General features: G+C 36.2%; 1 protein-coding gene across 3 annotated transcripts in view; it reads right to left on the bottom strand.

Moving 5' to 3' along the window:
• RYR2 (ryanodine receptor 2) overlaps window positions 1–23,112 on the bottom strand; it is an 832,848-nt gene that overhangs the window by 85,308 nt on the left and 724,428 nt on the right. For all 3 annotated transcript variants that reach the window (XM_070781954.1, XM_070781952.1, XM_070781953.1), the window contains 5 exons: window positions 22,669–22,692; window positions 9,126–9,225; window positions 7,798–7,877; window positions 2,859–2,935; window positions 1,933–2,006 (listed from right to left, as the gene is read on the bottom strand). In XM_070781954.1, the coding sequence (XP_070638055.1) occupies window positions 1,933–2,006; window positions 2,859–2,935; window positions 7,798–7,877; window positions 9,126–9,225; window positions 22,669–22,692 (355 nt within the window). The remainder of the gene's footprint in view (window positions 1–1,932; window positions 2,007–2,858; window positions 2,936–7,797; window positions 7,878–9,125; window positions 9,226–22,668; window positions 22,693–23,112) is intronic.

Genomic DNA, 23,112 nt, shown 5'->3' with positions numbered 1-23,112 from the left:
ATAAAGGAGCAAATAAAGAAAAGGCAGTTCATTTTTAATAATTACCACGCTCATGAGTGATGACTGAGGAAGGGAGAATATACATGGACAGTTGTTGAAAGGAAAGGAAATGGGGAAAAAGAAAAGAAGTTGAGACATTGTTTTTGTTTTGCTGTTTGTAAGGAAATAAAATATAAACGTGTTAATCAATTTGGGCAATAACTTTTGTGTGCATCTTTAAAAAGAATAAACTAACCAAACCAATCTCATATTGAGAGACAGGATTAATTCTTATATCAAGATGGCTGCTCTTATCAAGTTATTTCTGAATTGGGACTCACAAGTGTTATTCCAATCCATATCTGGTTGATAAAAGTCTAGGAGGCCAGGAAAATAAACCTGTGTGGTCACTATTTCTCTGTGGGAGCTGATGTAAAGAGTGACACAGAACGATGAATGGAATTATGTTCAGAGCCTCTGGTCCATTAGGTAAAAACTGCAAGGGAAAATAAAATTGATTTCTAATTCCAAAACAGGGAAGTCAGACTTTAGATAGAGAACTGACTCATTTTTAGGCACTTTACAGCTGGAAAAACCCTAGGACTTCTGTGAAACCTTAAAGGCAATGCAGTTAATGGGATGTGGGCTTTGTAGTGGCTCTGAATTCTCCAGACAGGTCCACTGGGCCAGGAGTTGTAACAGGTGACACAAATGTTAGTAATGAAGATATTTAGCTTGATGTTCCTTTTCAGAATATCTAAGTAAGTTCAGAATTCTGCTAGTGATTTTTCTTGAAGGTAGCTAACCCAATTAAATAACCAATAATAATCAAGTATTAACTTGATGTCTGAACTTCTACATCCAAATGCCAAGCAGAAAAGAAAATTACACAGGTGGTATAGAAGCAGCAGCATTAGAATATGGATAAATGATCATCTTTAAAATACAGGAGGAAAAATGCGACTAAATTATTTTTCCTGTTGTGAGAACAAAAATATACAGAGATAATTAGAAAGATTTGTTAATTCTAAACTATTTCAGAAAGGCAAGCAGACTACCAATGGCAGAGGGGAGAAAATTTATTTTTTTGCAATAAGCGTAGTTTTTTAGAAGACCCAATGTTCTAAAACTAATAATACATTGATAAGATGACAACTCCAAACCAGACAAAACAAACAAAAACAGATAAATACACAGGGCCTTACTCAAACTAAAATAACTTAAAAATCAAACACAAAAGAATAAAAACAAATCAAAACCAAAAATAGAGATGATACTTTTTTCTTAATAGATACCAAAATGAATGTGAAGCAACAATTATTTCTGCTTTAAATGCACAGTGTGCTAAATTTTCTAGTTTATACATCTATTTAAAGAGAGAAAAACTCTATTATGTGGGCTATTTTTATGCACACGTACATTAAATGATCAAAGTTATTTAAACACAAAAATTACTCTTTATTTTCTTAAACAATTTGTACTTGCAAAGACATACGGATTTATCAAATAGAAGGATAACTGAGCTAAAAGGGAAGAGTAGTAAGAATACTGATGGCCTGAAGGCTCTGAAAGCATTACTATCCTAAGGAGATAGAATCTAGAAACCTGACAGTTTGCTAAAATGGCCAAAGGAAGTCAAACATTTTCTAATTTGGCTCATCCATGCACTTTTTAATTTTAGATATAATTCTCTGATAAGGGTTCTTTATTTACTACCCAGCTAGGGGAAAGGTCACAGACAGTGGGTCTGGAATAAAAAGGAGTTAATTACCAACATGGAAGGTTAGGTTTGGGGTCTTGGATGTGACCTACGTGGGTGTCTAACTATGAACTTTTAAATGAGTCACATAAGCATGGTGTCCATTTAGATAACCTCACATCTCTCTGTACTGGAAAGGTAATTTCAGGGAAGAAGTGGGGACAGGTGATCTTTTTAATTTAAGTGAGCAGTACCTGATCCTTCCTCAGTCACCATCCCAAGTCCTTCAGCTTTGTTTTGTCGCTCAAATGCATTTAGGTCGAGGACACTGCAATAACAGGGAGAAAAACATTTAGAGGACTAACAGAACCTTTCCTTTCTTCAGAAGGGCAAATGTGTATCATGAAGTGTGAACCGAATGTTATTATGCATTGAAAACATACCCTGACTCAATGTCTACCAATAGTGTTTTTTCATAGCAGACTACCTTTCCAGGGACCACACTGAAATGATCCATGTGAAAGTCAAATATATGGCATAAATGGGTTTCAACTTGGGAGAACATTACAAAGTCAGCAGGCATACTGAACTATAATTATAATAATCATGTTTTTCCAGTTGGAATAGCTTATCACATTAAGTATGTGTCAGGTTCTTTAGTCAAATGCTATCTGAATGATTTTAAATACTGTAAAAACTACAAAATGATCATAAATTATTTGGTTACGGATTATTGTAGGGAAGATGAGAGGTGATCTCAAAGCTCACAGATAAAATGAAATGGAATTTTATGGTTTTCAAAAATCATATAGTATTCATTCTCAAATATGGAGAATATACATTAATTCTCCAAGGTCCTTATTTAAGCACAAGGAAGACTATTTTAAGACATTATTAACATGGAACAAGTTAGTAATGAAGACATTACTAACATTTAACAGCAAGATAGAATATAAGACACTTGCACGTTTTTGCCCCACTTGAAAGTGTGCTTAACCATTAAAAAATCTTCTGTGAACACAACATTCTAAAACAACTATATACTGCAATAAAAATTAAATTTAAAAAATTGTTTCAATAAAAAAATTTTCTGTGTATACGTACTGTCAGTAATGTAAAACAAGTACTTTTAAAGATACAACCACTGAGTGGAACTAAAGCCAGGAAAGCAGGTGCTTACCTGCATGACTGCATCAGGCCAGCCAGGCTCTGAAAGAAGCCCACATCCTTTTTCTCCTTGAGGTAGTCAAGCATTTTCTGCAGTAAATAAATAAACCACATGGTCACTGAACACAAATCTTATTTTTTGTTAAATAAGAAACAACATTCTTTCTATGCTAAAATAAAGATAAAAAATATCAGTGCATACAAACATGACCATGAAATAGTGACATGCGTGTCACATCAAGAGGCTTGCACATTTCTGCGCATGTGCAGCAGGACATACCCATGGTTTTGCCTTACAAAACACCAGGAGCAGCATAAATATCGGGGAAAATAGAACTCTTAGTTCTCTTCAAGTCACTCTGTAAGTATTTGCAGATTCAGATACTTAGTTCAAGTTTACTGGGAACAAGGCCCACCTGAATGCTATTCACAGATTTCACTACAAAAGTGAGCTCCAATGCAAGTTTGATGCATGACACAGGGCACTCAAATCTGGTGCTCTGGGACACACCAGAGGGATGGGGTGGGGAGGGAGGTGGGAGGGGGATTCAGGATGGTGGGACACATGTATACCCATGGCTGATTCACATTGATGTGTGGCAAAAATCACCACAATATTGTAAAGTAATTAGCCTCCAATTAAAATAAACAGGTTAATAATAAAAAAAAAAAAGTGAGCTCCATAAAAAGCAGTCATCCAAGAGCTCTGGGAGAAGGCAATGGCACCCCACTCCAGTACTCTTGCCTGGAAAATCCCATGCATGGAGGAGCTTGGTAGGCTGCAGTCCATGGGGTCCCTAAGAGTCGGGCACGACTGAGAGACTTCACTTTGACTTTTCACTTTCATGCATTGGAGAAGGAAATGGCAACCCACTCCAGTGTTCTTGCCTGGAGAATCCCAGGGATAGGGGAGCCTAGTGGGCTGCCATCTATGGGGTCGCTCAGAGTCGGACACGACTGAAGCGACTTAGCAAGAGCTCTGACTACCATATGCTGCTAAGACAGAAATTCAGTTTCCATTACCATGGTCTCTAAACTCAAGGAATGGTGGGAATCATTTGACTATTAATTTTTCTCTGTTCTCAGAATGATGTCCAGATTCTGTAGTCAGCATATTGGTTAAACATAAATGTAAAAAATACTAACACAGTGCATTGCTGTGAGTATATTGTTACATGCCATAGGGAAACAGCTACTTCGAATGTGAATAGGATGTGCTCTAGGTTTCAAATAAGAAGTACATTCAAGATGATAAGAGAAACACTAAGAAGATAAAGACACTGATCTTCTCTGAATCTTAAATCACTTCAGTTCAGTCACTCAGTCGTGTCCGAAAATAGCGGGGAACAATTCCTACTACCAGTGCTATTTAGACAGGGCTCAGCTAAGCAGTCAAAATGGTGGTAAGTAATCTTTTTCCAGAAATTAGAGTTAAAGGTAATATAAAACTAAATATGTGAAGGCTGCATACACATCCACAAAGTGCAGTGTGTGTGTGTTTGCACACATATGGATACACCTACACATGCGTGCTAAGTCACTTCAGTCGTGTCCGACTCTGTGTGACCCCATAGATGGCGGCTCTCCAGGCTCCCCTGTCCCTGGGATTCTCCAGGCAAGAACACTGGAGTGGGTTGCCATTTCCTTCTCCAATGCATGAAAGTGAAAAGTGAAAGTGAAGTCACTGAGTCGTGTCCGACCCTCAGCGACCCCATGGACTGCAGCCTTCCAAGTCCTCCATCCATGAGATTTTCCAGGCAAGAGTACTGGAGTGGGGTGCCATTGCCTTCTCCACACATGCGTAGACACATACAAACACAAACACATAAAAACATAGCCGTTTTGGGGGTGTATGTGTGTGTGTGATAACTTACTGGTATAATAAACATGAAGCAGTTATTAATCATTGGTCTTTTAAAACAAAATAAACATGGTTTATATGGCAAAGGAAGGTATATCTGAAGGTTTAGAGAGAAGATGAAAAGATCTATACATACAGTGAGTATATTTATTACATGATTTCCCAAGGTTCCTTTTGACTCCAAGGATTCTGGAGATATATATATTTATATATATATATATATAATTAAGATCTTTTGAAGTAATACATAAGCTAAGGGAACCTATTTCTTGATCAGTATTGTGGAGAGATTAGGTAAGTTTTCTTTATTTTTCCTTACATTTTAAAGAAGTCATATAGTCTTTTACTAGGGAAATCAAAAAAGAAAATCTGTAAATTGGATAGGAAAAAAATTCACTTTTATTTTTATTAAATTCTAACTGAAATTTCGGAGAAGGCAATGGCACCCCACTCCAGTACTCTTGCCTGGAAAATCCCATGGATGGAGGAGCCTGGTAGGCTCCAGTCCATGGGGTAGCTAAGAGTCGGGCACGACTGAGCGACTTCACTTTGACTTTTCACTTTCATGCATTGGAGAAGGAAATGGCAACCCACTCCAGTGTTCTTGCCTGGAGAATCCCAGGGACAGAGGAGCCTAGTGGGCTGCCCTCTATGGGGTCGCACAGAGTCAGACACGACTGAGGTGACTTAGCAGCAGCAGCAGCAACTGAAATTTAGCATTCCTTTCAACAAGTAATCTAAGCAACAAACACAAGTAGGATTAATAATGGCTATGATTTTGTTACCAATAAAGATTATGGATATTTTCCTATCACATTACAGTTGTTATAGCTACTTAAAAGTATTTAATCTTTTCTTCTCAATAATTATTAGACTAGGCACTAGATCTTTTACTTAATGAATTCATAATGAAATAAACAACTTTATATAACATTTTGATAACCACATTTCAATATACTTTCTTTTGTCAACCTGTGTCATTTTACTTCATGCACTTACAAACATTACACCAAGAAGAGACCAGAGATTTCAATCCAATTATAACATGTAATGATTATATTTACAGTAAAAAAAGCACACAATTTGAGAACAAGGTAAAAATGAATTTTGCAGTTCTTCTACTACTAGTTTGGCCAAAAATATTGTTCATATTTTCTTATAAGATATTACAGAAAATCCCAAATGAACTTTTTGGCCAACTCAATACTTCACCTAGTTCAAAACTTAGCCAATCCAAAAGAGGCCGTCAACATTTTCTGTTTTTCTTTTCTTAGACTCAAATGTCTTCTCGGAGCATATTCATGGCTTTGTCCCACTGTAGCGATTCCCACCTTAGTGATTCTGAGGTTCGCAACAACTTGAAATCAAACATTCTAAGGTTCTCACTAGCCTTCCTGTCCTTCAATGAGAGAAGTCCTTTACCTGCCTCACTAATACTTAGCCAAGAAAGAATAGTTCTTAGTTCCCTGTCCATCAACTGTTCTTTCTCATATACAAGCCAAGATATAAAAATAAGAGTTTTAGAATAACACAATCTGAAGTTTATATTATATTTTACTGTTTTTCAATGAGCATAAGAATTTTTTCTGTGCTCAGAGCCACACTGTCAGATGTGGCCCCAAAGTCATGAAATACATGCTTATTAGTCTGTTCCTGTTTTTTTTTTCTCCCTAAGTCGCTCAAATATATATATATTTTAGTGAAGTAAACTTGATTTACAGTATTGTATTAATTTTTGCTAAATAGCAAAGAGACTCAGTTATACATACACATACCTTTGTTTTATATTCTTTTCCATATGGTTTATTGCAGGACAGTGAATACAGTTTCCTGTGCTATACAGTAGGATGTTGTTGGTTATCCACTCTGTATATGATAGTTTGCATCTTCTAATCCCAATTTCTATTCCCTCCCCTACTCTCCTCCCCCTTGGTAACCACAAGTCTCTACATCTGTGAGTCTGTTTTCATTTTGTAGATAGGTTCAATTGTGGAATATTTTAGATTTCATATATAAGTGAAATATGGTGTTTGTCTTTCTCTTTCTGAGATACTTCACTTCTTATGAAAACCTCTAGTTGTATCCATGCTGATGTGAGTGTCATGGCATTATTTCATTCTTTTTAATGGCTGAGTATTATTCCATTGTGTATATGTACCACTTCTTATTTATCCATTCATATGTCAATGGGCATTTAAGTTGTTTCCATGTTTTAGCTATTGTAAATTGTGCTGCTATGAACGTAGTAATACATGTTTCTTTTTCAATTATAGGTTTTTCTGAATATATGTCCAGGAGTAGGATTGCAGGATTATATCTTAATCCTATTTTTAGTTCTCTGAAGAACCTCCATACTGTACATACTTTTCATAGTGGCTGTACATTCCCACCAACAGTGTAGGAGGATTCCTTTCTCTCCACACACTCTCTAGCATTTATTATTTATAGTTAAGTCACTCAGATACTCTTATTCTAACAAACTTACAGATCTTTGCATTCAGTTGTATAGAGACATTGCATTATCAAATCCCCAGTCCTGATAACGTCTAACTTTCAAACTGAATATAAAAACTTGGTTGGGAAGTGATTTTCTTATTTTAGGAGAATAGAAAGATTTATAACTAGAAATAATTCTGAACAGTGCATCCTATTTACATGTTAACCTGTGAGCCAGCTTCATACTATTAACAAAATCTCAAGAGTCAATTCATAGGAGGTATAACACTATAAAACATGTTCCTAAACTAGGCTGCCTAGGGAAGGAAATTTATATTTCACTATTAAAACACAACAGCTGCTTTATGCTGACTTAGTCACATGAAATGCAGCATTGCAAATGACGACACCACATGACATGACTTCAGACTTCTAAAGAGAAACATTATCTATTGTCGTACCTAGAAGCTGTGTTTATTGTGCTAACTAGAAGATATCTGGATACTAGGACAAGACCATAAAATAAAGACATATTTTACATAGAAAGTGAAAAAAAAAGTACAACTAATTGTTCTTTTACGATGATTGTTCAACAGGATGACTATATGGTCCATCTATTTGAAAAGCACATTATGTGAAAGGCTTAATGACATACCTGCTGTACTGTAGAGTTCCCTCCATTTAAGATAGCAATTCCAAGTTTCAAAGTAGCAGCCACCATGGGTCCAGTTTCACCTTAAAAATACAAAATATAGTGTTCCTTGTATCTCTTCACTTGCTACATTGACCAATTATATCTCAAAATGTGCACTTTTAAAGTCCTTATCAGCTTCCTACAAATGTGTGTCATGGTGGAGGAGGACAGACTGATGTATATACCAAAAATAAATTAAGAGTCATAATGCATATTTTGCCATCAATGTTTTTACTAAATTCTGTGTAGTATGTCCATGAGTTGAAATTACATGAGAAAGCAGAAAAAAAGAACAGGCAGAAACAAATGATTTTGAAATACTGATACTTAAAATTATTAAAATGTAAAACTAATCATGAGTAATAAAATAATATTGAAATGAACATAAGCCACTTAAAATTTTCTCCTTCCTCCCTCAAGTATGTTTGAACAACTTTTATGATTTTCATTTCATCACTTTTATCTTCATGCGTTTGTAGTAATGCTTTATTAAGCTGACTAGTCATAATTTTGTTATTCAAGTAATAATTAACAAAATTTAAAATCCAACTTGTTGTCTATAATTTAGCATATTATGTTTTATTTTTAATGTAATTTCACCTCTAAGATAATGTAATTCATTATCTTAGAAATGAAACAATCCTTATATTTGGAGAGGAGTGTTTAATATCCACTATTACTTTTCTATTCCATTCAAATTAGAATAAAAGGTTTCATAAAGAAGATGTTACTAATGGAAGAAAAAGCAGCTTGAATTGGCTGGCTATTGAAAAATGCAATAGCACTTCAACTGCTAAAAATGACTCACGTTAAAAATCTAAACATTTATATCAAGGGTCCTGAGGGCCACATCCAGCTTGGCACCTATTTTTGTAAATAAAGTTTTACTGAAACAAGGCCACACATTATCTCTAGATGGCAGACACTATGGCAGAGTTGAAGAGTTGCCCCTGAGACCCCAATGGCTTGAAAAACTGAAAATATTTACTACCTGGCCTCTCACAGAAACTGTTTGCCCACCCCTGATTTACCTGATCAGTTTGTTAGCATTGTGTCCCAATATAATTTCCAAAACTTAATGAACAGAAACAAAATAGATCTTTCAGTAAGACTCTGATTGAAAATAATTAACATTGGATTGGGCAAAAGAGAGTTGGCCTTTATGAATTCACCTGACTTCATCATAAACATGAAATTCAGGGATTAAATATATCAGTATAATACAAATAAGGGAGCTCCCAGGAAAATCTGAAGAATCAACCCTTCCAAGGTAGGGTAATGAGCCTCACCTTTGCTGGCACTGATGGTCTGCAGCACCATCTCAGCAGCACCGCGGTCATGGAGCCTGGCTTGTTGGTATAGAAGCTTTTGCTTTTCCATTTCTTTTTCCTGAACACAAATCCCAACCATTTATGTTGCGACTATCATTAAGCAGAGTAGCTTTCTATAAACCATATTTTCATCATCTCTTCATGTATGGGCTCTATGACAACATTATGGACCATTTCAACACCAACAATGTTATTCAACAGATGTTAACATAGTCAGCTCTTGATTTTTCCCTTTATATTTCTTGTGATAGACTTTTGGTACTTGTTTATCAGGATGAATTTTCTTAATTTTAATGACTGGATTAGTCCAAAGCCTGTATGATACTTTTGAAGTACTATACTTCATCATTGAAACTTGCACTTTCTGAATGATACATTTGTGCATCAGTTTGTCATGTTTTTAATCATCTCCCAAGTCATGGCCATAACTTGATACTGCTCAGCAAATGGCTTGAGTTGCAAGTTATCACTGAGTGACAGAAAAACATCAACTGAGGACGTGTTGGAGTTTAAGCAAAATTGAAAGCTGATATGGATAAAAAGGTAGGCTTCAACTAAGTAGTGAACTTATGATAACAGATCTCCCCAGTTCCCCCCAAAGAATAAAAGAAGCAATGTGCCTTTATATTTTGTATTCTCAGGTGGTAACAAACAATACTGCATGGTACTGCTAGAGCAATGGCTGGAGATTGTTCTTTTCTACTTAAACTACCACTGAAAATATACAGAAGGAAATCAAAATAAAATATAAAGGCACAGCAAGTTCAAGACTGGTAGGATCATTCACTTGAGCTATTCAGTTCGCTGGAGAATTGAGACGGAACCAAGCAGTATAAGTTGCAGAATGAAAGTTGCATAGAGCCCTATGACAGCGCGTCCATCAAATGGCGTGGTAGAGAAGCTTAGTCAATGGGACATGAAACAGTCAATTAGTATCATGTCCATAAACACAACGGCCAAAACATATATGACCTAAGAGCAGGAAGAGCTGCAGCAGAAGTAGCCAGAGTGACAGCTTTGCTGCCGTAAACTTTCCATCCAAAGTACGGAAAATAGACACTGGAAGATGGAAGAGGTTTAAAAAATGAAGGCTTGCTAGTTACAGAATATGAAAAAGAAAGTAAACTAAAAGGAGGGGGGGAAGAAATGGGCTCAAACAAATGAAAAAAGAAACCTTTAAATCAAAAGCAACCAACACAGACATTTATGCTGTTACCAGAGAGTTCTCGCCGAGGCTGGCAAATTTGTCTCTTAAATCTTTGATAATATCGTGCTGCGAAAACAAAATTGATCAGGGTTTTTTTCACACTATATAAGAGCTCCTGTGATTAATTTTATTTTTTCTTAAATTATGTGATAGGCCTAAATGGAAGCAGAGAAAAGAAAAAAAAAGGCAGCTTTGCTTTATATGTAGCCATGCTAACATCTAAAAGGTTTGCCTTCATGTTTAAACCTCTTCCTGTGAAGTCAAAAACAAAACGAAAACAAAACCACACAGACACACAAAATCATACTGTAATTACAACACAGTTTGAGAAAAACTGAAAGAAGACCCTTTTGTCTGCTCTTCAGGTGTTTTATAAAATTAGTGAGCAACATTTGATTCTTCCTTTTAGACCCAACAATCTTTGACTTTCCTCCCATTGCCAGAGCTATTTATGGAACTTTTACTTCCCAGTTTTCCCTTTGTGAAAGGCTTTGCCCGGAAAACAGTGATAAGAAATTATTGGCTTAAGGAACTGCACTATAATTTTTATCAACTAAAGAAGCAAGGGAGCTAGAAAGAGTGATTCTTCTATTGACTCAGTAGAACATACAAAGATAGTCATCAAGACATCCAAAGAAGATGGAAGATGCCAGCATGCTGTATATTCTTGAGGAAAACAATAACAAAAAACAATGGCCATTGGTGCTCCAAAAGTAGGTAGACCAACCCAAAGATCTGCCAGGGCCACTTGCACAATAGATTCTAAAGTCACAACATCCTCTTTAGTAACTGAAATCACTCATGATGGGTAGACCCTACAAGCACCAAGAAAGACAAGGTATCAAATTGCCTTCTTTACAAACTTAACTCCCTGAGCAAAGATTACTCATTTTTCTCATATAATATATAAATTCCAACAATAATGCTTTGGGGGAAATGATGAGACTCATTTGAAAAAAAGATGTTGAGCAAAAAAGATATGCTGATCTAGAAGTGGGAAAACGATTTCATAAAGAGGGATCGACCACTCTTTTGAATTTCTTCTGTTAGACTGAATTGGAAGCTCTCTCTTCAGAACATCTTTAATATTAGTTATTTTTGTACTTTGTTGTCCTTTGAGGATTGCTTCTGGGTATATAAAGCTCCAGGAGTTGGTGATGGACAGGGAAGTCTGGAGTGCTGCAGCCCATGGGGTTGCAAAGAGTTGGACATGACTGAGCAACTGAACTGAACTGAACTCTGGATGTATAATTTAATCTCATTAGAAATTTGATCATGACATAAAAAAATAAAACTTTGAAAGGGAAAATAGAAAGTTTTCATGCAATAAAATAATGGACTATGTGGGAAAAATCTTCCATTTTATATCTACTGCAGATTAGCTTTTCTAAGCATACTGGAGACAGATCTTTTAAAAGTATCTTACTTGGGGAAAACAGCAAGTATCTACTATAGCATTTCTCCAAGTAAGATACTTTTAAAAGATCTATCTCCAAGGAATCCTACTTTTTAAAAATAGTTTTAAAAAGTAGGGTTCCTTGTCCCTTTCCACTTCAAATTCCATTTGAACTGCCTAAGGGTGTTATACATGCACTATACCTTCAACCTATAGTTTCAGTCTTTAAATTATTCCAAGGTCACAAAGGAAGGTTAAGGGAAAAAAAAAAAAACAGGAACAGCTCCACAATTTGAATTTTCCCTTAGGCAAAAAGTTCTGATCACCAAAAGCAACCAAGCATTATCAGCTCTTTTCTAAATAAGATTGTTATGAGTTTTTCAAGGTCAAGGGTGATCATATCTCAGACCTATGATAAAATCACAGTCATTGAATGGAAGTATTCAACATCATGATTTGCTTCTACTATAACTGAAGTCTGTAATAAAATTGCTAATAATCCTCCACTTTGTCTAAGAGTGGCTCAAGTCTTTAGCACTTGATGGAGGGGAGGGAGGGAGGAAGGAAGGAAGGAGAAAGATCTGAAGGAAAAAAAAGCCATTCGATTCTTCAGAAATTTGCTTTATATGAGAAAAAATATTGAGATAAGAATAAATTATACCGTCCCTTGCTTCTTGATGGAGAAAACAGTTTATCCCCACAATAGAGATGAAAATATGATGACAGCAAAGAAATTCACACTGTTTCTGAAGGACCCTCCTGATTTCATGGAAATCACAGTTTGAGGACAACAATTCTATAGCCTATGCATGCTACTGGCTTGCATTTTGTTGCATTTTCAACTCTTCAGCAACTAGTGAAAAGGTTTTCATATGTTTTCGTCTTAAACTGAATATGAAAACTGATTATAAGTGGAGAGAAATTTCCAAGAGATGAACCCTTTCTAAAAAAGTCATAATGTAGTAATGTTACAAGTCAATATTAAATCATCTTATTTGGCATCTTAAATGTAGTCATAATCTACAAGGTGATGTTGAGACTTAGTATTTCAAGAAGAGAACATCAAAATACAGAAGATTTAATTAAATAACTAAGAGGACAAAACTGAAAGGCAGTGAAATAGTACTAATAGTTTGGTTTACAACATAAACAGGCCAACTCAGACTAACGAAGAAACAAAAGTGATAGATAACAGTCACATTTCCAGAGATTCACCTAATTCTGTTCTGTATTCCAGCTTCCAAAACTATGGATTAGCCATATTCATATATGGGTGACTCCCAGTGCTAGGGAAACACTTAAAGATTATAATTTTACTCAACAATGGATGGTTCCCCAAATTTTTAAATTTTAACTTTTTAAAAAACCAAATGTACATGGAGGTTTCTAGAAGTAAAGCTTCATGAGGAAAAGGATCACTGCTTTTTTTTTTTATATTAAACACGAACCAGTACACATACACTGAATACCCAGTAGCTCCCTGCACATTAAAGATGTTCAAGAATGCATAAATGAATGATGGAACTGAATAATGTGATATCATTTAGTATTCTAAATTAATCCGAAACTTAACAAACATTTTCTTTTATCTGAAGAGCTACTAAGTTAGTAACATGTGAAAAGTTTAGTTTCCTTTTAGTACATGGTCTATGAAGTTGAATTATACACACACAAAAAAAGAATAATTCTCAAACTGTAGTTTTTAATTCATTTAGCAGCTTAATTTTTTCCCTGTACCTTTCATTACTACACATCCTCTTTGTTGCTGAACTATCAAATGGTACAATAATCTTCCAGAGTTGTTCTCAATAGGATGGCAAAAGTTTGTAATGTTCTCTTTAATTTAAAAAAGTGTCTTTACCCAAAATAAACTTTGTTTAAATACCAAAAATTTACCAATATACGATCAGAGACAACAAAATCACTAAACCAGAAAAATTTAGTTCAGATAATGTGTTGGGAGGCTCTGAAAGTCAGACTTTATGCTTTACTTCTTCCTGTATCAGATACACTTGCATTTCTTGGAATATCATTTTCACTAGATTTGGCATATTTAGAACTAATTAATACTACCGTGAACTTCCAGATGTTCAAGCTGGTTTTACAAAAGGCAGAGGAACCAGAGATCAAATTGCCAATATCTGCTAGATCATTGAAAAAGCAAGAGAGTTCCAGAAAAACATCTATTGCTGCCAAAACCTTTGGCTGTGTGAATCACAATAAACTGTGGAAAATTCTGAAAGAGATGGGAATATCAGACCACTTGACCTGCCTCTTGAGAAATCTGTACGTAGGTTAGGAAGCAACAGTTAGAACTGGACATGGAACAACAGACTGGTTCCAAATAGGATAAGGAGTACATCAAGGCTGTATATTGTCACTGTGCTTATTTAACTTATATTCAGAGTACATCATGAGAAATGCTGGGCTGGATGAAGCATAGCTGGTATCAAGATTGCCAGGAGAAATATCAATAACCTCAGATATGCAGATGACAACACCCTTATGGCAGAAAGTGAAGAACGAAAGAGCCTCTTGATGAAAGTGAAAGAGGAGAGTGAAAAAGTTGGCTTAAAGTTCAACGTTCAGAAAACAAAGATCATGGCATCTGGTCCCATCACTTCATGGCAAATAGAGAAACAGGGGAAACAGTGGCAGACTTTATCTTTTTGGGCTCCACAATCACTGCAGATGGTGGCTGCAGCCATGAAATAAAAAGACGCTTGCTTCTTGGAAGAAGTTATGACCAACCTAGACAGCATATTAAAAAGCAGAGACATTACTTCACCAACAAAGGTCTGTCTACTTAAAGCTATGGTTTTTCCAGTAGTCATGTATGGGTGTGAGAGTTGGACTGTGAAGAAAGCTGAGCGCCGAAGAATTGATGCTTTTGAACTGTGGTGCTGGAGAAGACTCTTGAGAGTCCCTTCGACTGCAAGGAGATCCCACTAGTCCATCCTAAAGGAAATCAGTCCTGAATGTTCACTGGAAGGACTGATGTTGAGGCTGAAGGCCACCTGATGTGAAGAGCTAATTCATTTGGAAAGACCCTGATGCTGGGAAAGACTGAAGGCAAGAGAAGGGGACGACAGAGGATGAGATGGTTGAATGGCATCACCAACTCAATGGACATGAGTTTGAGTAAAGTCCAAGAGCTAGTGATGGACAGGGAAGCCTGGCGTGCTGCAGTCCATGGGGTCACTAAGAGTCAGACACGACTGAGCAACTAAACTGAATACTATGCTGGGCTCAGTTGGTAAAGAATCTGCCTGCAATGCAGAAGACCTTGGTTGGATTCCTGGGTTGGGAAGATCAGGCTGGAGAAGGGATAGGCTACCCACTCCAGTATTCTTGGGCTTCCCTGGTGGCTCAGCTGGTAAAGAATCTGCCTACAACGCAGGAGGCCTGTATTCCATCCCTGGGTTGGGAAGATACCATGTAGAAGGGATAGGCTACCCACTCCAGTATTTTGTCCTGGAGAATTCCATGGACTGTCTAGTCCATCGGGTCATAAAGAGTTGGACATGACTGAGTGACTTTTACTACTATGCTAAAGCTATAAACCCAGCTGAGTTAAAATGATTTTTTAATTCAAGATCCTATTGACAAATTTATAATATGCAACAAAAAGCTCCAGTAACCAAGTACAAAATGAAAGGAAAGAATGAGTAACTCTAATATCAGAGGTTATCAAATTAGCAATGTTACACTGATTTATCATTAGAGGGCATGCAGTTTGTCCTGAGTACAATATTGACTTAAAACAGCCTTCATCTACCTGTTTGTTTGTTTAAGCCTTAAAAGCACTGGATACTGCCTTGACTACAGAGAATAAGTGCCTATGCAGTCTACTAAGAGAGCCTGACAAAGGAGAGAAAAAGGACAATAAGGTGATTTATGACCTCCCATAAATGCAAACAGCTGACTCATTGGAAAAGACCCTGAATTCTGGGAAAGACTGAAGGCAGAAGGAGGAGAGGGTGACAGAGGACAAGACAGTTGGATGGCATCACTGATTCAATGGACATGAACTTGGGCAAATCTGGGGAGGTGGTGAGGGACAGGGAAGCCTAGCGTGCTGCAGTCCATGGGATTGCAAAGACTTGGACACAACTTGGCAACTGAACAACATGACCTCCAATCACAGGAAGAAATGGTTAGATGAGAAGGTGCCAGAAGGTTGGAATAATTAGAAGAAGCAGTTAGAAGAAATTGTATCATAAAATGATCACAGCAACTCATTATTTGGATTTTGAGCTCTCCCAATTCTAGTAGTTCAAGTATTAATATTTACAATTCTAAGTTTTCACAAATGGTTATTAATCCCACCCCAGACTAACTCTTAGCTACACTTTAAGTACTTGACACAGTCTCAAATTCCCTGACAGGTGTTCCCTGCTTAGCTGAGAGAAGGATTTTTCTTGAGACTGTCTTGAGGATTCACAGACCGTCCATTCTTCAAGACACCTGGTGCTTATTCTACATTAAACTATCCCATGACGGCATCTATACACCTGGACTTTATTGTATTAATTCTCAAATAATTACATTTACTGAATTACCAAGGACCTTTTTCATTATATCACACATTGTTATTCCCAAGAAGGTCCTCCGGAAGAAAAATGCTTCAGGTATTCTTTTTTTTTTTTTTTCCCTGAAACAAGAAGATTGTCTCTGTATTTTATTGATAAAGCAAATTTTTACATTTATATGGTTTTATGTTGACTCCTAGAAACCTTGGCATCAGTAGTACTAACAACCTGCAGCAAATTAGCAACACTGTGGCATGAACTTCTGGATTACTCATATTCTTAGAAGACCCCTAAATGCTTTCCATCTCCCAATACATTTTTTCCTTTATCTAACTGTATTAGGTATAATTATGTGGTATTTTAAATAACAAGCGAGGAAGTGATAGAGATACATATACATGTACAGAAGCTAGACATTTCCTATAAATCATTTTTATTGTGAAATCCCTACACTAAAAAAAAAATGGAGTTTTTCTTTTTCATTCCTTCAGAAAAGATCAGAAGAAAAATAATCAAAATTTGCATGCTTCTAATTGGTATTTATGCACCTAGAAATCTATAAGAGTTTTGAAATTGTCCTGAAAAATGAAAAGAACTTCTGCAAAACCAGCAAATCAGACAGTTTTAAAGGTGGATATTACCCCTTAGAAAATAGCTCAAAGCTTTCAGTCCAAAGATGAAAACTCTGAGGCAATTAAATATGACCTGCTGAAGGTCATCTGGTTAGCATCCAGATGAGAACCCAGATCTCCTACCTTATGAGGTTCTGCACTCACTATGCTGAAAAATTTCCTCTGTGGACTTCTCTGGCTTAATTTTAGTAAAGAAGGGAAATTGATTAAATATAATGATAATAGCAAATACTTAGAGCTTGCTATGTGATATGCAATGTTCTGAGTGGAATATGTATATAAATTAATTTAATCCTCATCACAATCCTATGAAGTAGAGACCTTAATTAGCTCCATTTTATAGATAGGCAAATTGAGACTTAAGATTACATATCCATATGGTGGAGCTGGGATTCAAACACAGGTGGTCCATTCAAGTGTCTATGCTCTTAATGATTCTGCTGTATCTCATTTCCTGTACATAACGTGGTCAAGCATAAGCTTCAACTGAGATTACGATTATTATTATTTTCTTTTATGTGATATTAGAGCGTAGCTGATTAATGATGTTGTGTTAGTTTCAGGTATACAGCAAAGTGATTCAGTTATACATTATCTATTCTTTTTAAAATTCTTTTTTTCATTTAGGTTATTACAGAATATTGAGCAGAGTTCCCTGTGCTGTATAGTAGGTCCTTGTTGGTTATCTATTTTAAATATAGCAGTGTACACATGTCAGTCTCAACTGGGATTATTTTTAAAAACAATAGCACATGAAGTCAAATTATTGTGCATATCAAACGCACAATTAGCTGCACAATTAGATGTTTAAATATGTGTTGTCTACATATCATATGCTCTTTAGGGCTACACATGCGTGTGTATAAATTAACATATACAATTTAGAGGACTGTGCTTTGGGGGAATTTCCCTTGTATCAGGACCAGTACTCTAGCCTATCCTAAACCCCCTTCTCTCTAAGTCTTAGCAATTTGTCTTGCTTCTGAAGTACAGTGGCCCTAGAAACGGTTTGTACCAGTTATTCGTTTATGAAAGCTAACTCTTAGCACCATGACCACTGTCTAAGGAGACCACATACTGATGGAAATGGAGAGACAGCAGTGCCTGGACACTCAAGAGGTTGAACCCAAGTTGGTTCTGGTTTCCCCAGGGGTCTGCCTTCTGGAAGAGCGATTAATATCAGGAGATAAATGAACAAATTAACACCCTGTGACCAGAAGTGCCCCCTTTTCCCCAGGAAGTACCATTCCATGATGCATATGGCTTCTTCAGGGCCATCTAACACAACCAAGCAAATAGCTATACTGCTGGTTTGCTGTGGTTAACTAGTCAGCTCAAGAATGCATCACTGTGTTCTCTCTGCCTCCAAGTATCAGTTCTCTCTTTCCTCACCCTTACTTCCCTAAGACTGTAACAACTCCAACAAAGTGCTAGCAAATAACCTCTTTGCTCTGTTTTCTACAGAACCTGGGCTAAGATGGGAGGGTATTACTTGAGATCAACAATTTCAGTATATAAAAATGGAGTTGGCAGACTGCAACAATAAGCCTGAGTATTAGAGAACACTGGCCATGAAAATTCCTTCCCCCTTTCCCTTCAATCATTCAACAGTATGACAGCAACTCAACACTCTAGAGTCCATATGTTGATACCACAGAGCTTCTGAGGAAGAAACTAAAGAAGTATAAACTTTCTTAATAAAAGAGATAATTATTTCCATGTTTTATAACCATAGATGTATCTCAATTTTTAAAATAGTTAATAGTTCTCTTTGGTTAAGATTCATGAAGCTATTATAATTTAAATTACTGTGCTCTTATAAACAGAAGTAAATAAGCCCTTCAGAGATTAAATTATGAGTAGCTATTGGAAAGGGAACATCTTATAGTCAATTCATTACCCCCAAAATGAATTCTATTCAAAATTAGAATCATTGGAGGGGCCAAATAAAAGTGTTTTTATCATGGTATTTAGCTATATAACATCGGTCTTTAAGACATTTTAGACCTAAATTGATTCCTCCACATGTAATCATACATTCTTTGGAATGTGAGCTGGGTATTGCTCTAAGTATTGGGTGGGTATGATTTCGCTTTAGTTATGTCTGAGGCCCATCAGGGAGAAAACACAGATTAATCTAAATTTTTATTACAGAATATCAACTCTGCCACAGCCATATTTGGCACTGAAGACACAAGGAATTCTCCTTAATCAATAGTACAGAATAATAGGACCTCAGGGACTCACCAGAGAATTCATCTGTGAAGTAGAAACTGGGCATTTGCCAAAGGATGATGCAACTTGCTTAATATTGTACTTGAGAAAGATGGTCTAGAAAGCGAGTTAATGGTCCATTCCTCTAGATTACTTAAGCTTCACTGTCATTAATTTAGGTTTTTCCATAACTAATAAATCTATATTATAGCACTTAACATTCCACAGAAATGCCTTCATTGAATTATCACTGAACGCTGCACCCTCAGATTTGAAAGAATGGTAATAGGAGAAGTAACCATTGGAACAATGTTTCTGTATGTTTTGAAAAATCTTAATTTAAAAATGTGGTCTGCTCTGTTACCAAAGTTTCTTGTTGTTCTAGGTGAGAAAAACCCGTCATGCTCAGAAAAGTTACTTGACTTGAAACATTATTATTTCTTATTATTATGTGTTTCACTTATGAAAAATTCAAAGGCCAGAAAAGCTCTGGACTGTAGTAATTAACACTCTGGGTCATTGCTGAAACATTTCTTTCCTTTCAGTTAATACTGGCTTCTTTATCAGATTTAACTATCCCTTTGTATAGTTTTTGGAGAAGGCAATGGCACCCCACTCCAGGACTCTTGCTTAGAAAATCCCATGGACAGAGGAGCCTGGTGGGCTGCAGTCCATGGGGTCGCGAAGAGTTGGACACGACTGAGCAACTTCACTCACTTTCATTTTCACTTTTATAGTTTTAATATTAAAATAGCCTGAAGTCAGAGAAATATATAACTACTAATTATGCAATAAAATTTTTAATAATTAGTTGTAGGTAAATATACATATATTACAGATTAAGCTGGGAATTAAATTATCAACTTAAATCAGGCAAGTTTTAACAGGATCTCATTAGTAAAACACATGTGACGGAAGAAAAGGGCTGGCTAATACCAGGCACTTTAGCCTCTACTCCTTGTTTTCCATGTTTCTTGAGCTTTATTTAGTTTACTTTATTCCTCATGGAAATTTTCCTTATAATGCTACCTTTTTAATCTACTTCTTTCTTCTTCTCAGTATCTTTATAGACAGAGAATTTAAGTAGAAAGTACAGCAAATATTAATAATCAGCCAGTTATTGGGATAAAATTCAATAATCACACACACTATGTTATTCCCAGATTTATTTAATATAATTTGTTTAAAGAATTACTGAAACTACCAAATGACCTTTCAAATTCATTATAACTTAGATGAAAAATTCCACTATCTGACTATAGCTAAATGATGTTAGCCAACCAGACATCTCAATGTAAAAAGTCTAGGACGTTACTAAATTTATAAAGAGAAAGTAGTAATTCAGTTGTCTGGCCAAATTTTTTCAGTTGTGTTATTTGTATCAGAGAGTCAATTTCAGACAAAATTATCTTCATAGGTTGTTGACTCTGTCAACTCTCTGAAAACCATGATCCTCTATTTTCAACTTGGGAAGAGTTCAGGCTATTTACTTACATAGTATATATTTTACAAATAGATTGTTACACATATTAGGCATAAATGATTACAGTACAAAATTACATGAAGAATGAGTAAAGCACTGGTTACCAAGTGAAAATTTCCAAATCTTGTCTATTGTGTTATGTATATGAATATATGGCAACCACCAGTAACTTTAAAATCCTCTCTTCTGCTGGGACAGTCATATCTGGTGGCCTCTAGCTCCTTTGGGGGGATTAATTACCAGGTTTCACCTATGTGAGCTTCTCTCCCAACATCCTAAATCCATGGCATGTAGCCCATTCTCCCAGGTGGGGCTCCACAGTCTCCTGATTTCTTGTTCTCAGTATGACCTGAATCCTACACTCTAAATGCTAAGATTCCACTACCAGTTATTTCCAGACTTTTTTTTTCTGAATAGGGAACCTTTCTAATGTCAGCAAATTTGATCCTATTTACCAAATTGTATTTGCTTTTAGTTCTTCCTGAAACTACATTCCTGTTCAGAGTAAAATGGTTTTCTTAACCAGCAACACTTTCTTATCCCAGCCTTCCTTATCCACCCCCACTCCATGGATGTCAATATATACTCTGGGGCATGAACTGCAATGGTGTCTAATGAAATCAAATCTTTGGTGAATGTTAAGAGGTCCCTTCATATTTTCCAACCCTCAACAAGTCACAGGAATTCTATCTGAGATCATCAGTGATAAAACTATAAAAATCCACCAAATCAGGATTATATCCATTATACCTACTGATAATTATAATTTATAAATTTTATGCATATTATATGCCATTAAATTATATCCATTTGATTGGAGCTAAATCTAGTAGCATCTGCATGAAGTCAAATTTTAAAATGATATAACAATATATTTCTCCAAATATAAGTGAGTAAAAAAACATTATAATTTGTTTCTTAAAAATAGATTCTTTATGACATTCTAAATTCACTTTAACAGCAATAGTTCACTTTATAAAATAGAAGGCAAAAAAGGACACTCTACACTCAGAAAAGTTTTTTTTTTTCTTTTCTTTAACTAAAGTCATTATAGGCATTTTCTTTTTGGGATGTTTATGACCGATAATCGGAGAAGGCAATGGCAACCCACTCCAGTACTCTTGCCTGGAGAATCCCATGGACAGAGGAGCCTGGTAGGCTACAATCCATGGGGTCCCTGAGAGTCGGACAAGACTGAGCGACTTCACTTTCACTTTTCACTTTCACGCATTGGAGAAGGAAATGGCAACCCACTCCAGTGTTCTTGCCTGGAGAATCCCAGGGATGGGGGAGCCTGGTGGGCTGCCGTCTATGGGGTCACACAGAGTTGGACACGACTGATGCGAATTAGCAGCAGTAGCAGCAGCATGACCGATTTTCTGACTAAACAGTCTCATGAAAATAAAATGTAAGCTTAACAGGGTTCAAATGAAAGGCAATTTTTTGTGATTCTAAAATATTTTCTCTTAGCAAACTTTCCACACACTTAGCTCTTCAGAATATTCAGAGATAGAAAAGGTCATCTAGCTCTTTCCTATAAGGAAATACTAAGTCAACTCTGAAATCATGGAATATCCTAATTACCAGTTGAAGGTATTTCTAGCACAAAGGAAAAGAAGATTATGTCTAATTCCACCAGCAGTACCATATATCATATCTCTTTTCTAGAAATGAGACCAGTATAAACACTCTCAAAAGGGATAAGGCATGAAATGTTACAATGAAAAGTCACCAGCTAAAATTTAATCACCTAAAGGGTAGACTTTTTCATTTCAGCACAGTACTCAGTTCAAATGCAACATGGAGGATAAAATTTCAAATTATGAGTCATTTAAATTGCAAGAAGAATAAACTTATGTCAAGGAAGGGATACTGAAGAGACCAATGGCATTGGAGCTACGAACTTGGTACAAAGATTGCAAGATCTTTTTTTTTTTTTTAAACAAAAGAATCCAAGATGTTGGGTCTAACAAAGGTAAATGTCACGAGAAACTGAAACTCAGACCCAGACAAATACACACATATATATAGTTTTACCTTGCTGCGTTGGGATCCTGTGACCTTAAGGAAGGATGAGGACAAGAAGCAAAATCGCAATAAACAATTGCTCGGAAGACAACCGATAGAGTATATATGGTGTGCACTTCAGAAAAATAGTATGACTTGCCGCTCACAGCTCATTCTAATTTAGCTCAGTTTCTTATCTTATTGAGACTAGAACACACATACATTAGAAAAGATTATAGTGTTATCTAGGAAATGAATCTTAAGGCATTTTTTTCTCAGCCAGCAATAGTCATGGGTGATTCTCAAACTAGCCTGTTCTAGCATTTTTTTTTGCACAATGAGTTCAGGGACGCAATGCCACAGGGATGCTCTCTTCCAGTTGTTCCAGAAAGGAGTCCTATTCAGTATCTACTCCTCACCTACACGTTTTCTGTGGGTCCACTTTAATTAAAGACTTACAGCTGGCTACTAATA

Source organism: Bos indicus, chromosome 28 (genome assembly GCF_029378745.1).
Source record: "Bos indicus isolate NIAB-ARS_2022 breed Sahiwal x Tharparkar chromosome 28, NIAB-ARS_B.indTharparkar_mat_pri_1.0, whole genome shotgun sequence".
In the NCBI taxonomy this organism is placed as follows: Eukaryota; Metazoa; Chordata; class Mammalia; order Artiodactyla; family Bovidae; genus Bos; species Bos indicus.
Note: the sequence above shows the minus strand (reverse complement) of the source record. Positions and strands in the feature narration are given on the sequence as shown.